Source organism: Salvelinus namaycush, chromosome 36, assembly GCF_016432855.1.
Source record: "Salvelinus namaycush isolate Seneca chromosome 36, SaNama_1.0, whole genome shotgun sequence".
NCBI classification, from domain to species: Eukaryota; Metazoa; Chordata; class Actinopteri; order Salmoniformes; family Salmonidae; genus Salvelinus; species Salvelinus namaycush.
The window spans coordinates 26,056,081-26,073,568 of NC_052342.1; the positions used below are offsets into that span (position 1 = coordinate 26,056,081).

Consider the following 17,488-nt stretch of genomic DNA (forward strand, 5'->3'; position numbering starts at 1 on the left):
TACTGGTCGTTGATTGTTACTTGTAGACAACATCTTGACTACTGGTCGTTGATTGTTACTTGTAGACTACATCTTGACTAGTGGTCGTTGATTGTTACTTGTAGACATCTTGACTACTGGTCGTTGATTGTTACTTGTAGACTACTGGTCGTTGATTGTTACTTGTAGACTACATCTTGACTACTGGTCGTTGATTGTTACTTGTAGACAACATATTGACTACTGGTCGTTGATTGTTACTTGTAGACATCTTGACTACTGGTCGTTGATTGTTACTTGTAGACTATTGGTCGTTGATTGTTACTTGTAGACTACATCTTGACTACTGGTCGTTGATTGTTACTTGTAGACTACATCTTGACTACTGGTCGTTGATTGTTACTTGTAGACGACATCTTGACTACTGGTCGTTGATTGTTACTTGTAGACATCTTGACTACTGGTCGTTGATTGTTACTTGTAGACTATTGGTCGTTGATTGTTACTTGTAGACTATATCTTGACTACTGGTCGTTGATTGTTACTTGTAGATGACATCTTGACTACTGGTCGTTGATTGTTACTTGTAGACTACTGGTCGTTGATTGTTACTTGTAGATGACATCTTGACTACTGGTCGTTGATTGTTACTTGTAGACAACATCTTGACTACTGGTCGTTGATTGTTACTTGTATACTACATCTTGACTACTGGTCGTTGATTGTTACTTGTAGACGACATCTTGACTACTGGTCGTTGATTGTTACTTGTAGACATCTTGACTACTGGTCGTTGATTGTTACTTGTAGACTACATCTTGACTACTGGTCTTTGATTGTTACTTGTAGATGACATCTTGACTACTGGTCGTTGATTGTTACTTGTAGACTACATCTTGACTACTGGTCGTTGATTGTTACTTGTAGACTACATCTTGACTACTGGTCGTTGATTGTTACTTGTATACTACATCTTGACTACTGGTCGTTGATTGTTACTTGTAGACTACATCTTGACTACTGGTCGTTGATTGTTACTTGTAGACGACATCTTGACTACTGGTCGTTGATTGTTACTTGTAGATGACATCTTGACTACTGGTCGTTGATTGTTACTTGTAGACAACATCTTGACTACTGGTCGTTGATTGTTACTTGTATACTACATCTTGACTACTGGTCGTTGATTGTTACTTGTATACTACATCTTGACTAGTGGTCGTTGATTGTTACTTGTAGACGACATCTTGACTACTGGTCGTTGATTGTTACTTGTAGACATCTTGACTACTGGTCGTTGATTGTTACTTGTAGACTACATCTTGACTACTGGTCTTTGATTGTTACTTGTAGATGACATCTTGACTACTGGTCGTTGATTGTTACTTGTAGACTACATCTTGACTACTGGTCGTTGATTGTTACTTGTAGACTACATCTTGACTACTGGTCGTTGATTGTTACTTGTATACTACATCTTGACTACTGGTCGTTGATTGTTACTTGTAGACTACATCTTGACTACTGGTCGTTGATTGTTACTTGTAGACTATATCTTGACTACTGGTCGTTGATTGTTACTTGTAGACGACATCTTGACTACTGGTCGTTGATTGTTACTTGTAGACTACATCTTGACTACTGGTCGTTGATTGTTACTTGTAGACTACTGGTCGTTGATTGTTACTTGTAGACAACATCTTGACTACTGGTCGTTGATTGTTACTTGTAGACTACTGGTCGTTGATTGTTACTTGTAGACTACTGGTCGTTGATTGTTACTTGTAGATGACATCTTGACTACTGGTCGTTGATTGTTACTTGTAGACAACATCTTGACTACTGGTCGTTGATTGTTACTTGTAGACTACATCTTGACTACTGGTCGTTGATTGTTACTTGTAGACTACATCTTGACTAGTGGTCGTTGATTGTTACTTGTAGACGACATCTTGACTACTGGTCGTTGATTGTTACTTGTAGACTACATCTTGACTACTGGTCGTTGATTGTTACTTGTAGACGACATCTTGACTACTGGTCTTTGATTGTTACTTGTAGACGACTGGACTTCCTGCCTTTGCCAACCACCAGATAAGCTTCCATAACGAGTCATAGAAGCACTAGTATTAAAACATGTTTTATTTTGATTAAAAAGCCTGTATGGAACATCCAGTTATACAGTATGTAAATGACACAAAGCAGTTAAACACAGAAAGAAAATCCTAAACAACCTCCACTCAAGTCACATTTTCACAGACTAAATGAAAAATTAGACTGAAGTGAAAGTTAGGATTCACCCCCATAGAAAGCTGTTATTAAAGTGACCACTAGGTTACCTTATGAAATACATGACCAGGTAAGTACCAGGTTAAAAACAAAGAAATACAATCACTGGAATGGTTAACAGCCCAATAGACAATGGCAATTGAACTACACCCCCTTGGGTACACTCAAAATGGGCACCGCACCACCCGTCACAGACCCATAGACTTGAATGTGGATTACCATTCTAGTAATTATATTTCTATGGTTGAAAAGCACTGTGCTGTAAGGCTGGCTTGCTGGTGATATTCTGATACGGGGATAGATTCAACAGGATTCAGCAAACTGTTTCGGATGTAGAACTTCAACGGCTGCCATTTTGGCACCAAAGTAAAGTACTGAGATGTAATATGGAGTGTAGTTTAGTGTCAATGTGGAGGGTAGTTTGGTGTCAATATGGAGGGTAGTTTAGTGTCAATATGGAGGACAGTTTAGTGTCAATATGGAGGGTAGTTTGGTGTCAATATGGAGGGTAGTTTGGTGTCAATATGGAGGGTAGTTTGGTGTCAACATGGAGGGTAGGTTGGTGTCAATATGGAGGGTAGTTTGGTGTCAATATGGAGGGTAGTTTAGTGTCAATATGGAGGGTAGTTTAGTGTCAATATGGAGACAGTGTGGTGTCAATATGGAGGGTAGTTTAGTGTCAATATGGAGGGTAGTTTAGTGTCAATATGGAGGGTAGTTTGGTGTCAATATGGAGGACAGTGTGGTGTCAATATGGAGGGTAGTTTAGTGTCAATATGGAGGGTACTTTGGTGTCAATGGGAGGGTAGTTTAGTGTCAATGTGGAGGGTAGTTTAGTGTCAATATGGAGGACAGTGTGGTGTCAATACGCAGGGTAGTTTAGTGTCAATATGGAGTGTAGTTTAGTGTCAATATGGAGGGTAGTTTGGTGTCAATATGGAGGGTAGTTTAGTGTCAATGTGGAGGGTAGTTTAGTGTCAATATGGAGGACAGTGTGGTGTCAATACGCAGGGTAGTTTAGTGTCAATATGGAGTGTAGTTTAGTGTCAATATGGAGGACAGTGTGGTGTCAATATGCAGGGTAGTTTAGTGTCAATATGGAGGACAGTTTGGTGTCAATATGGAGTGTAGTTTGGTGTCAATATGGAGGACAGTGTGGTGTCAATATGGAGGATAGTTTGGTGTCAATATGGAGGATAGTTTGGTGTCAATATGGAGGACAGTTTGGTGTCAATATGGAGTGTAGTTTAGTGTCAATATGGAGGACAGTGTGGTGTCAATATGGAGTGTAGTTTGGTGTCAATATGGAGGACAGTTTGGTGTCAATATGGAGGGTAGTTTAGTGTCAATATGGAGTGTAGTTTAGTGTCAATATGGAGGACAGTGTGGTGTCAATATGGAGGGTAGTTTGGTGTCAATATGGAGGATAGTTTGGTGTCAATATGGAGGGTAGTTTGGTGTCAATATGGAGGACAGTGTGGTGTCAATATGGAGGGTAGTTTGGTGTCAATATGGAGGACAGTGTGGTGTCAATATGGAGGATAGTGTGGTGTCAATATGGAGGAGTGTGGTGTCAATATGGAGTGTAGTTTGGTGTCAATATGGAGTGTAGTTTGGTGTCAATATGGAGGACAGTGTGGTGTCAATATGGAGGGTAGTTTGGTGTCAATATGGAGGACAGTTTAGTGTCAATATGGAGGATAGTTTGGTGTCAATATGGAGGACAGTGTGGTGTCAATATGCAGGGTAGTTTGGTGTCAATATGGAGTGTAGTTTAGTGTCAATATGGAGGACAGTTTGCCAAACTGTTTTCTATCTATTCCTTATCATACTGAGATGTAAACAAAATGTTCATCAACCACATCAGTACAACAACACATACTCATTCATTCATTCATTTGCTTAACAAACACGTTCTCTCTGTCCCTGTACCTCACACACCCACATAGACCTGTTATATACACAGTGGACAAAACATTAGGAACACCTTCCTAACATTCAATTGCACCCCCCTCTTGCCCTCAGAACAGCATCAATTCGTCGGGGCATGGACTCTACAAAGTGTCAAAAGCGTTCCACAGGGATGCTGGGCCATGTTGACTCCAATGCTTCCCACAGTTGTGTCAAGTTGGTTGGACATCCTTTGGGTGGTGGACCATTCTTAATACACACGGGAAACTGTTGAGCGTGAGAAACCCAGCAGCATTGCAGTTCTTGACACAAACCAGTGTGCCTGGCACCTACTACCATACCCCGTTCAAAGGCAATTCAATATTTTTGTCTTGCCCGTTCACCTTCTGAATGGCACACATACACAATCCATGTCTCAAAGGCTTAAACATCCTTCTTCAACCTGCCTCCTCCACCTTCATCTACACTGATTGAAGTGGGTTTAACAGGTGACATCAATAAGGGACCATAGCTTTCACCTGGATTCACCTGGATTCCAAATCGATAAAGCATCATAGCGTTTACCTGGATTCAGCTGGTCAGTCATGGAAAGAGCAATGCTTTGTATACTCAGTATGACTTCTTCTTCTTCTTCCTTGACTTCTTCCACATGTTGTTCTGGTACAGACGGAATTTAAAATGGATTCAAATTGAGATTTTGTATCATTGGACTTGCCCACAATACCCCATAATGTCAAAGTGGAATTATGTTTAGAGAAATGTTTACAAATTAATAAAAAAAATTAAAAGCTGAAATGTCTTGAGTCAATAAGTACATTTACATTTAAGTCATTTAGCAGACGCTCTTATCCAGAGCGACTTAAGTATTCAACTCCTTTGTTATATCAAGCCTAAATAAGTTCAGGAGTCACATAATAAGTTGCATGGACTCACTCTGTGTGCAATAATAGTGTTTAACATGGTTTTTGAATGACTACCTCATCTCTGTACCCCACACATACAATTCTCTGTAAGTTCCCTCAGTCGAGCAGTGAATTTCACAGATTCAACCACAAAGACCAGGGAGTTTTTCCATTGCCTCACAAAGAAGGGCTCCTATTGGTAGATGGGTCAAAATATAAACAGCAGACATTGAATATCCCTTTGAGCATGGTGAAGTTATTAATTACACTTTGGATGGTGTGTCAATACACCCAGTCACTATAAAGATACAGGCGTCCTTCCTAACTTAGTTGCTGGAGAGGAAGGAAACCGCTCAGGGATTTCACCATAAAGGCCAATGGTGACTTTAATGTTCCTGAGTGGCCGAGTTACAGTTTTGACTTAAATCTATGTCAAGAAAATGGTTGTCTAGCAATGATCAACAAGCAATTTGACAGAGCTTGAAGAATTTTGAAAATAATAAATGGGCAAATGTTAGCTTTCCACACGTGGATTGTGTAACTGTCAATGGTGCTTCTACAAAGTATTGACTCAGGGGTGTAAATACCTACGTAAATTAGATATTTTCAATAAATTTGCAAACATTTCTAAGAACATGTTTTCACTTTGTCATTATGGGCTATTGTGATGTCATTATGGGGTATGGTGATGTCATTATACAGTATTGTGTGTGGATTGGTGAGAAAAAACTATTTAATCAATTTTGAATTCAGGCTGTAAAACAAAATATGGTATAAGTCAAGGGGTATGAATACTTTCTGAAGGCACATATTCATATATACACTACATTATCAAAAGTATGTGGACACCTGCTCGTCGAACATCTCATTCAAAAATCATGGGAATTCATTTGGAGTTGGTCCCCAATTAGCTGCTATAATACAGCCTCCACTCTTCTGGGAAGGCTTTCCACCAGATGTTGGAACATTGCTGCATGGACTTACAATTCATACCAAAGGTGTTAGATGGGTTGAAGTCAGGGCTCTGTGCAGGCCAGTCAAGTTCTTCCACACCGATTTCCACAAACCTTTTCTGTATGGAACTCGCTTTGTGCACGGGGGCATTGTCATGCCGAAACAGGAAAGGGCCTTCCCCAAATTGTTGCCACAAAGTTGGAAGCACAGAATCGTCTAGAATGTCATTGTATGCTGTGGCGCTAAGATTTCCCTTCACTGGAACTAAGGGGCCCGAACCATGAAAAACAGCCCCAGATCATTATTCCTCCTCCACCAAACTTTACAGTTGGCACTATGCATTGGGGCAGGTAGCGTTCTCCTGGCATCCACCAAACTCCGGAGAACCCGCTTCCTCTACTTCAGAGTCCAATGGGGGTGAGCTTTACACCACCTCACAATATCAGCACCTACAGTTGACCGGGGCAGCTCTAGCAGGGCAGAAATTTGACAAACTGACTTGTCGGACAGGTGGCATCCTATGACGGTGCCACGTTAAAAGTCACTGAGCTCTTCAGTACGGGCCATTCTACTGACAATGTTTGTCTATGGAGATTGCATGGCTGTGAGCTCGATTTTATACACCTGTCAGCAACGGGTGTGGCTGAAATAACCCAATCCACTAATTTGAAGGGCTGTCCACATACTTATGGCAATGTAGTTTATATATATCACATAGTGTACATAGTCCTATTTGCAGCTGCCAGGAAGCAGTTTCAGATAGTTTTTGGGGACCAGGCCTCGCCTCCCTCCTGCATCCCCCAGATACCACTCCTCGTCTACTGTCACCACCCCTGTTACTACCTCCCCTGCCTGGGAGAGAGACAGCGGAAAAGACAGGGAAAGAGAGAGGGGGGGGGAGGGAGTAAGGGAGAGAAGGGGGGAAAGAGAGAGGGAGAGAGTAAGTACTCAAATCATCCGACTTGCTACTTCATTTGTGACAAAATAACAACACACACTCACAAAGTGCTGAGCAAGCCTACATTCACCTGCCTTCACCTGCCTTCTCCTGCCTTCATCTACCTTCTCCTGCCTTCATCTACCTTCTCCTACCTTCTCCTGCCTTCTCCTGCCTTCACCTGCCTTCACCTACCGTCATCTGCCTTCACCTACCGTCACCTGCCTTCACCTGCCTTCTCCTGCCTTCACCTGCCTTCACCTGCCTTCACCTGCCTTCTCCTGCCTTCTCCTGCCTTCTCCTGCCTTCACCTACCTTCAGTGAGAGCTCATCTTCGCTCTCTCCACTGAAATCAAACAGGACCTTGGCCACGCCCCTGGCCACAGGCTGGCTCGTCATTGGCTGAGCTGCAGAGAGGATCAGAAAGTATGGTTAAACTCTGTGACCAAAATGTGTGCGTCCTGTGCATGTTACCCCGAGATGAAGCCTCCCTTATGGACTGATCTAGGATCAGCTCCCCGAGATGAAGCCTCCCTTATGGACTGATCTAGGATCAGCTCCCCGAGATGAAGCCTCCCTTAGGAACTGATCTAGGATCAGCTCCCCCTCCCCCCAGACCAATAACCATTAGTGTGGGGGCGGGGAACGCAAAACTGACCCCAGATCAGCGTCTATTTCACCCTACTCTGTGTGTTACCTGTGTTACAGGTGTGTGTGAAGTTAGTGGGGAACAGTCCCTCCCGTCCGTCCAGTTTTCCTCTGGTCCAGTCTGCGTCGACACGCTGTGTTACTCTGATCAGCGCCCCCTGCTGGAACCACAGATCCTCTGCAGTCTGACCTGGGAAGTCGTGAAGAGCCACAACCCACTGGTCTGGAACGTCTGAGAGAACACACACACACACACGTATGCACACACACACACACACACACGTATGCACACACACGTATGCACACACACACACACACACACACACACACACACACACACACACACACACACACACACACACACACACACACACACACACACACACACGTAAGCGCACACGCACACACAAATACACATTTATAAATATTAACACACAAATACACACACACGTAAGCGCACACACACACACGTAAGCACACACACCCACAAATCTTCAGCTGACTAAAGGGTGTGCTGTGTGGACAAACATTCCACTCAGACCCTCTGCCAGGGAGAGAGAGGATCCGTTTCACATTTAACCATTAACTCTGCTCCTAATGAACCTGTCTATGTGGTCAACTATCTACTCTCAAAGACTCACAGGTCAGAAAGACAAGGCTATAGGATAACCAGCCTCACTGTAGAGAAAGACAAGGCTATAGGATAACCAGCCTGACAGGTCAGAAAGACAAGGCTATAGGATAACCAGCCTCACTGTAGAGAAAGACAAGGCTATAGGATAACCAGCCTGACAGGTCAGAAAGACAAGGCTATAGGATAACCAGCCTCACAGGTCAGAAAGACAAGGCTATAGGATAACCAGCCTCACAGGTCAGAAAGACAAGGCTATAGGATCACCAGTCTCACAGGACTAAAAGACAAGGCTATAGGATCACCAGTCTCACAGGACTAAAAGACAAGGCTATAGGATAACCAGCCTCACAGGACTGAAAGACAAGGCTATAGGATAACCAGCGTCCCAGGACAGAAAGACAAGGCTATAGGATAACCAGCGTCCCAGGACAGAAAGACAAGGCTATAGGATAACCAGCCTCACAGGACAGAAAGACAAGGCTATAGGATAACCAGCCTCACAGGACAGAAAGACAAGGCTATAGGATAACCAGCCTCACAGTAGAGAAAGACAAGGCTATAGGATAACCAGCCTCACAGTAGAGAAAGACAAGGCTATAGGATAACCAGCCTCACAGGACAGAAAGACAAGGCTATAGGATAACCAGCCTCACAGGTCAGAAAGACAAGGCTATAGGATAACCAGCCTCACTGTAGAGAAAGACAAGGCTATAGGATAACCAGCCTCCCAGGACTGAAAGACAAGGCTATAGGATAACCAGCCTCACAGGACAGAAAGACACGGCTATAGGATAACCAGCCTCACAGGACAGAAAGACAAGGCTATAGGATAACCAGCCTCCCAGGACAGAAAGACAAGGCTATAGGATAACCAGCCTCACAGTAGAGAAAGACAAGGCTATAGGATAACCAGCCTCACAGGACAGAAAGACAAGGCTATAGGATAACCAGCCTCACAGGACAGAAAGACAAGGCTATAGGATAACCAGCCTCACTGTAGAGAAAGACAAGGCTATAGGATAACCAGCCTCACAGGACAGAAAGACAAGGCTATAGGATAACCAGCCTCACAGGACAGAAAGACAAGGCTATAGGATAACCAGCCTCCCAGGACAGAAAGACAAGGCTATAGGATAACCAGCCTCCCAGGACAGAAAGACAAGGCTATAGGATAACCAGCCCCCCAGGACAGAAAGACAAGGCTATAGGATAACCAGCCTCACTGTAGAGAAAGACAAGGTTATAGGATAACCAGCCTGACAGGTCAGAAAGACAAGGCTATAGGATAACCAGCCTGACAGGTCAGAAAGACAAGGCTATAGGATAACCAGCCTCACAGGTCAGAAAGACAAGGCTATAGGATCACCAGTCTCACAGGACTAAAAGACAAGGCTATAGGATCACCAGTCTCACAGGACTAAAAGACAAGGCTATAGGATAACCAGCCTCACAGGACAGAAAGACAAGGTTATAGGATAACCAGCCTCACAGGACTGAAAGACAAGGCTATAGGATAACCAGCCTCACAGGACAGAAAGACAAGGCTATAGGATAACCAGCCTCACAGGACAGAAAGACAAGGCTATAGGATAACCAGCCTCACAGGACAGAAAGACAAGGCTATAGGATAACCAGCCTCCCAGGACAGAAAGACAAGGCTATAGGATAACCAGCCTCACAGGACAGAAAGACAAGGCTATAGGATAACCAGCCTCACAGGACAGAAAGACAAGGTTATAGGATAACCAGCCTGACAGGACAGAAAGACAAGGCTATAGGATAACCAGCCTCACAGGACAGAAAGACAAGGTTATAGGATAACCAGCCTGACAGGACAGAAAGACAAGGCTATAGGATAACCAGCCTCACTGTAGAGAAAGACAAGGCTATAGGATAACCAGCCTCACAGGACAGAAAGACAAGGCTATAGGATAACCAGCCTCACAGGACAGAAAGACAAGGCTATAGGATAACCAGCCTCACTGTAGAGAAAGACAAGGCTATAGGATAACCAGCCTCACAGGACAGAAAGACAAGGCTATAGGATAACCAGCCTCACAGGACAGAAAGACAAGGCTATAGGATAACCAGCCTCACAGGACAGAAAGACAAGGCTATAGGATAACCAGCCTCACAGGACAGAAAGACAAGGCTATAGGATAACCAGCCTCACAGGACAGAAAGACAAGGCTATAGGATAACCAGCCTCACAGGACAGAAAGACAAGGTTATAGGATAACCAGCCTGACAGGACAGAAAGACAAGGCTATAGGATAACCAGCCTCACAGGACAGAAAGACAAGGTTATAGGATAACCAGCCTGACAGGACAGAAAGACAAGGCTATAGGATAACCAGCCTCACTGTAGAGAAAGACAAGGCTATAGGATAACCAGCCTCACAGGACAGAAAGACAAGGCTATAGGATAACCAGCCTCACAGGACAGAAAGACAAGGCTATAGGATAACCAGCCTCACAGGACAGAAAGACAAGGCTATAGGATAACCAGCCTCACAGGACTGAAAGACAAGGCTATAGGATAACCAGCCTCACTGTAGAGAAAGACAAGGCTATAGGATAACCAGCCTGACAGGACAGAAAGACAAGGCTATAGGATAACCAGCCTGACAGGTCAGAAAGACAAGGCTATAGGATAACCAGCCTGACAGGTCAGAAAGACAAGGCTATAGGATAACCAGCCTCACAGGACAGAAAGACAAGGTTATAGGATAACCAGCCTCACAGGACTGAAAGACAAGGCTATAGGATAACCAGCCTCCCAGGTCAGAAAGACAAGGCTATAGGATAACCAGTCTCACTGTAGAGAAAGACAAGGCTATAGGATAACCAGTCTGACAGGACAGAAAGACAAGGCTATAGGATAACCAGCCTCACAGGACAGAAAGACAAGGCTATAGGATAACCAGCCTCACAGGACAGAAAGACAAGGCTATAGGATAACCAGCCTCACTGTAGAGAAAGACAAGGCTATAGGATAACCAGCCTCACAGGACAGAAAGACAAGGCTATAGGATAACTAGCCTCACAGGACAGAAAGACAAGGCTATAGGATAACCAGCCTCACAGGACAGAAAGACAAGGCTATAGGATAACCAGCCTCACAGGACAGAAAGACAAGGCTATAGGATAACCAGCCTCACAGGACAGAAAGACAAGGCTATAGGATAACCAGCCTCACAGGACAGAAAGACAAGGTTATAGGATAACCAGCCTGACAGGACAGAAAGACAAGGCTATAGGATAACCAGCCTCACAGGACAGAAAGACAAGGTTATAGGATAACCAGCCTGACAGGACAGAAAGACAAGGCTATAGGATAACCAGCCTCACTGTAGAGAAAGACAAGGCTATAGGATAACCAGCCTCACAGGACAGAAAGACAAGGCTATAGGATAACCAGCCTCACAGGTCAGAAAGACAAGGCTATAGGATAACCAGCCTCACAGGACAGAAAGACAAGGCTATAGGATAACCAGCCTCCCAGGACAGAAAGACAAGGCTATAGGATAACCAGCCTCCCAGGTCAGAAAGACAAGGCTATAGGATAACCAGCCTCCCAGGACAGAAAGACAAGGCTATAGGATAACCAGCCTCCCAGGTCAGAAAGACAAGGCTATAGGATAACCAGCCTCACTGTAGAGAAAGACAAGGTTATAGGATAACCAGCCTCCCAGGACAGAAAGACAAGGCTATAGGATAACCAGCCTCACAGGACAGAAAGACAAGGCTATAGGATAACCAGCCTCACAGGACAGAAAGACAAGGCTATAGGATAACCAGCCTCACAGGACAGAAAGACAAGGCTATAGGATAACCAGCCTCACAGGACAGAAAGACAAGGCTATAGGATAACCAGCCTCACTGTAGAGAAAGACAAGGCTATAGGATAACCAGCCTCACAGGACAGAAAGACAAGGCTATAGGATAACCAGCCTCACTGTAGAGAAAGACAAGGTTATAGGATAACCAGCCTCACAGGACAGAAAGACAAGGTTATAGGATAACCAGCCTCACAGGACAGAAAGACAAGGCTATAGGATAACCAGCCTCACAGGACAGAAAGACAAGGCTATAGGATAACCAGCCTCACAGGACTGAAAGACAAGGCTATAGATAACCAGCCTCACAGGACAGAAAGACAAGGCTATAGGATAACCAGACTCACAGGACTGAAAGACAAGGCTATAGGATAACCAGACTCACAGGACTGAAAGACAAGGCTATAGGATAACCAGCCTCACAGGACAGAAAGACAAGGCTATAGGATAACCAGCCTCCCAGGACAGAAAGACAAGGCTATAGGATAACCAGCCTCACTGTAGAGAAAGACAAGGCTATAGGATAACCAGTCTCCCAGGACAGAAAGACAAGGCTATAGGATAACCAGCCTCACAGGACAGAAAGACAAGGCTATAGGATAACCAGCCTCACAGGACTGAAAGACAAGGCTATAGGATAACCAGCCTCACAGGACAGAAAGACAAGGCTATAGGATAACCAGTCTCACAGGACAGAAAGACAAGGCTATAGGATAACCAGTCTCACAGGACAGAAAGACAAGGCTATAGGATAACCAGCCCCACAGGACAGAAAGACAAGGCTATAGGATAACCAGCCTCACAGGACAGAAAAACAAGGTTATAGGATAACCAGTCTCCCAGGACAGAAAGACAAGGCTATAGGATAACCAGCCTGACAGGACAGAAAGACAAGGCTATAGGATAACCAGCCTCACAGGACAGAAAGACAAGGCTATAGGATAACCAGCCTCACAGGACAGAAAGACAAGGCTATAGGATAACCAGCCTCCCAGGACAGAAAGACAAGGCTATAGGATAACCAGCCTCACAGGACAGAAAGACAAGGCTATAGGATAACCAGCCTCACAGGACAGAAAGACAAGGCTATAGGATAACCAGCCTCACAGGACAGAAAGACAAGGCTATAGGAGAACCAGCCTCACAGGACAGAAAGACAAGGCTATAGGATAACCAGCCTGACAGGACAGAAAGACAAGGCTATAGGATAACCAGTCTCACAGGACAGAAAGACAAGGCTATAGGATAACCAGCCTCACAGGACAGAAAGACAAGGCTATAGGATAACCAGCCTCACAGGACAGAAAGACACGGCTATAGGATAACCAGCCTCACTGTAGAGAAAGACAAGGCTATAGGATAACCAGCCTGACAGGACAGAAAGACAAGGCTATAGGATAACCAGCCTGACAGGACAGAAAGACAAGGCTATAGGATAACCAGCCTCACTGTAAAGAAAGACAAGGCTATAGGATCACCAAATACAGCTCTCCACTAGAATCCAGTTGGCCAAATCTATCTAGGTCTATTATGTTTGGCTTTGGTCAAGATGGAATCAACTAAAATTGAAAGGAAAAGTCTAATCAAGGACTTCTAACTGAATAATTGAAGGACCTTGGGTCTAATCAAGGTCTTATAGTTGAGTAATTGAAGGACCTTGGGTCTCGCTCACCTGCGGATTCAGTTGTCTCCTTGGTTGTCTCGACAATGGGCTGTAACCCTGCCGGCGGGGATGGTTCCTCCAGGATCTCGGTGAAGGCCAGGGGGAAGATTCCTATTCGCCCGTGGATCTGACCCCGCCCCCACTCCTGATCAATCACCTCCGTCAGAGCGATGACGTTACCCTGGGAGAAGGTCAGCTCGTCTTCCTCCTCACCCTCGTAGTCGAACCGCGCCACACACCTCGGACCGCTACACACACACACGGAGACGGGGGATAACAATTCACCACTCTGTCTGTCTGTCTGTCTGTCTGCCTGTCTGTCTGTCTGTCTGTCTGTCTGTCTGTCTGTCTGTCTGTCTGTCTGTCTGTCTGTCTGTCTGTCTGTCTGTCTGTCTGTCTGTCTGTCTGTCTCACCTGACAGGTGCTGTAACCGGCTGGGTCTTCTCTTCTCTGGTCTGAGATGGGAGGATGGACTGAAGGAGGAAATGGAGAGATAATGCAAAATAGAAAGATGAAATAAGAAAAATAAAACAAATATTTTGCAAGGATATATGTGTCGTATTTTACCGGAGGTTCTGATTGGCTCTTGTATTCAGAGGGAGGCTTCAATTGGCTCTTGTCATCCGAGGCGGGATCCGATTGGTTGTGTTGGTCGTTGGGAGACTGTGATTGGTCAGACAGAGGGTTGATGACCGTCATGTGTGACCCTTGAACCCGACCTGACTCCTCCCCCAGAAGACAGTCATCGTGGGTGGAGTCTGCCTTCTCCAACAGAACCAGGACGTCCTGTTTCTGAGACACACCCATATAAGGAGTTCATTAAATGGAATAAAGGTAAATGAGCAAGTCCCCTGGAAGCAGAAGATTTACCGCTACACTGATTATACGTACCAGACATGCTAACATGCTAACACTGATTATACCTACCAGACCCTTCAGACATGCTAACATGCTAACACTGATTATACCTACCAGACCCTTCAGACATGCTAACACTGATTATACCTACCAGACCCTTCAGACATGCTAACATGCTAACACTGATTATACCTACCAGACCCTTCAGACATGCTAACATGCTAACACTGATTATACCTACCAGACCCTTCAGACATGCTAACATGCTAACACTGATTATACCTACCAGACCCTTCAGACATGCTAACATGCTAACACTGATTATACCTACCAGACCCTTCAGACATGCTAACACTGATTATACCTACCAGACCCTTCAGACATGCTAACACTGATTATACCGACCAGACCCTTCAGACATGCTAACATGCTAACACTGATTATACCTACCAGACCCTTTAGACATGCTAACACTGATTATACCTACCAGACCCTTCAGACATGCTAACACTGATTATACCTACCAGACCCTTCAGACATGCTAACACTGATTATACCTACCAGACATGCTAACACTGATTATACCGACCAGACCCTTAAGACATGCTAACACTGATTATACCTACCAGACCCTTAAGACATGCTAACACTGATTATACCGACCAGACCCTTCAGACATGCTAACACTGATTATACCTACCAGACCCTTCAGAAATGCTAACATGCTAACACTGATTATACCTACCAGACCCTTCAGACATGCTAACACTGATTATACCTACCAGACCCTTCAGACATGCTAACACTGATTATACCGACCAGACCCTTCAGACATGCTAACACTGATTATACCTACCAGACCCTTCAGACATGCTAACACTGATTATACCGACCAGACCCTTCAGACATGCTAACACTGATTATACCTACCAGACCCTTCAGAAATGCTAACATGCTAACACTGATTATACCTACCAGACCCTTCAGACATGCTAACACTGATTATACCTACCAGACCCTTCAGACATGCTAACACTGATTATACCGACCAGACCCTTCAGACATGCTAACACTGATTATACCTACCAGACATGCTAACACTGATTATACCGACCAGACCCTTAAGACATGCTAACACTGATTATACCTACCAGACCCTTAAGACATGCTAACACTGATTATACCGACCAGACCCTTCAGACATGCTAACACTGATTATACCTACCAGACCCTTCAGAAATGCTAACATGCTAACACTGATTATACCTACCAGACCCTTCAGACATGCTAACACTGATTATACCTACCAGACCCTTCAGACATGCTAACACTGATTATACCGACCAGACCCTTCAGACATGCTAACACTGATTATACCTACCAGACCCTTCAGAAATGCTAACATGCTAACACTGATTATACCTACCAGACCCTTCAGACATGCTAACACTGATTATACCTACCAGACCCTTCAGACATGCTAACACTGATTATACCGACCAGACCCTTCAGACATGCTAACACTGATTATACCGACCAGACCCTTAAGACATGCTAACACTGATTATACCTACCAGACCCTTCAGACATGCTAACACTGATTATACCGACCAGACCCTTCAGACATGCTAACACTGATTATACCTACCAGACCCTTCAGAAATGCTAACATGCTAACACTGATTATACCTACCAGACCCTTCAGACATGCTAACACTGATTATACCTACCAGACCCTTCAGACATGCTAACACTGATTATACCGACCAGACCCTTCAGACTTGCTAACACTGATTATACCGACCAGACCCTTAAGACATGCTAACACTGATTATACCTACCAGACCCTTCAGACATGCTAACATGCTAACACTGATTATACCTACCAGACCCTTCAGAAATGCTAACACTGATTATACCTACCAGACCCTTCAGACATGCTAACACTGATTATACCGACCAGACCCTTCAGACATGCTAACACTGATTATACCTACCAGACCCTTCAGAAATGCTAACATGCTAACACTGATTATACCTACCAGACCCTTCAGACATGCTAACACTGATTATACCTACCAGACCCTTCAGACATGCTAACACTGATTATACCGACCAGACCCTTCAGACTTGCTAACACTGATTATACCGACCAGACCCTTAAGACATGCTAACACTGATTATACCTACCAGACCCTTCAGACATGCTAACATGCTAACACTGATTATACCTACCAGACCCTTCAGAAATGCTAACACTGATTATACCTACAAGACCCTTCAGACATGCTAACATGCTAACACTGATTATACCTACCAGACATGCTAACACTGATTATACCGACCAGACCCTTCAGACATGCTAACACTGATTATACCGACCAGACCCTTAAGACATGCTAACACTGATTATACCGACCAGACCCTTCAGACATGCTAACACTGATTATACCGACCAGACCCTTCAGACATGCTAACATGCTAACACTGATTATACCGACCAGACCCTTCAGAAATGCTAACACTGATTATACCTACCAGACATGCTAACATGCTAACACTGATTATACCGACCAGACCCTTCAGACATGCTAACACTGATTATACCTACCAGACCCTTCAGAAATGCTAACACTGATTATACCTACCAGACCCTTCAGAAATGCTAACACTGATTATACCTACCAGACCCTTAAGACATGCTAACACTGATTATACCTACCAGACCCTTCAGAAATGCTAACACTGATTATACCTACCAGACCCTTCAGAAATGCTAACACTGATTATACCTACCAGACCCTTCAGAAATGCTAACACTGATTATACCTACCAGACCCTTAAGACATGCTAACACTGATTATACCGACCAGA

General features: G+C 44.3%; 1 protein-coding gene across 1 annotated transcript in view; it reads right to left on the minus strand.

Moving 5' to 3' along the window:
* Positions 1–6,649: 6,649 nt before the first annotated feature.
* The window catches only part of LOC120030521 (SH3 domain-containing protein 19-like), a 32,670-nt gene continuing 21,831 nt past the window's right edge, over positions 6,650–17,488 (minus strand). Inside the window, exons 10-15 of the mRNA XM_038975928.1 lie at positions 14,324–14,548; positions 14,171–14,229; positions 13,766–14,004; positions 7,670–7,852; positions 7,288–7,379; positions 6,650–6,887 (exon numbers count right to left, since the gene is read on the minus strand). Of these exons, the coding sequence (XP_038831856.1) occupies positions 6,765–6,887; positions 7,288–7,379; positions 7,670–7,852; positions 13,766–14,004; positions 14,171–14,229; positions 14,324–14,548 (921 nt within the window). The 3' untranslated portion in view covers positions 6,650–6,764. The remainder of the gene's footprint in view (positions 6,888–7,287; positions 7,380–7,669; positions 7,853–13,765; positions 14,005–14,170; positions 14,230–14,323; positions 14,549–17,488) is intronic.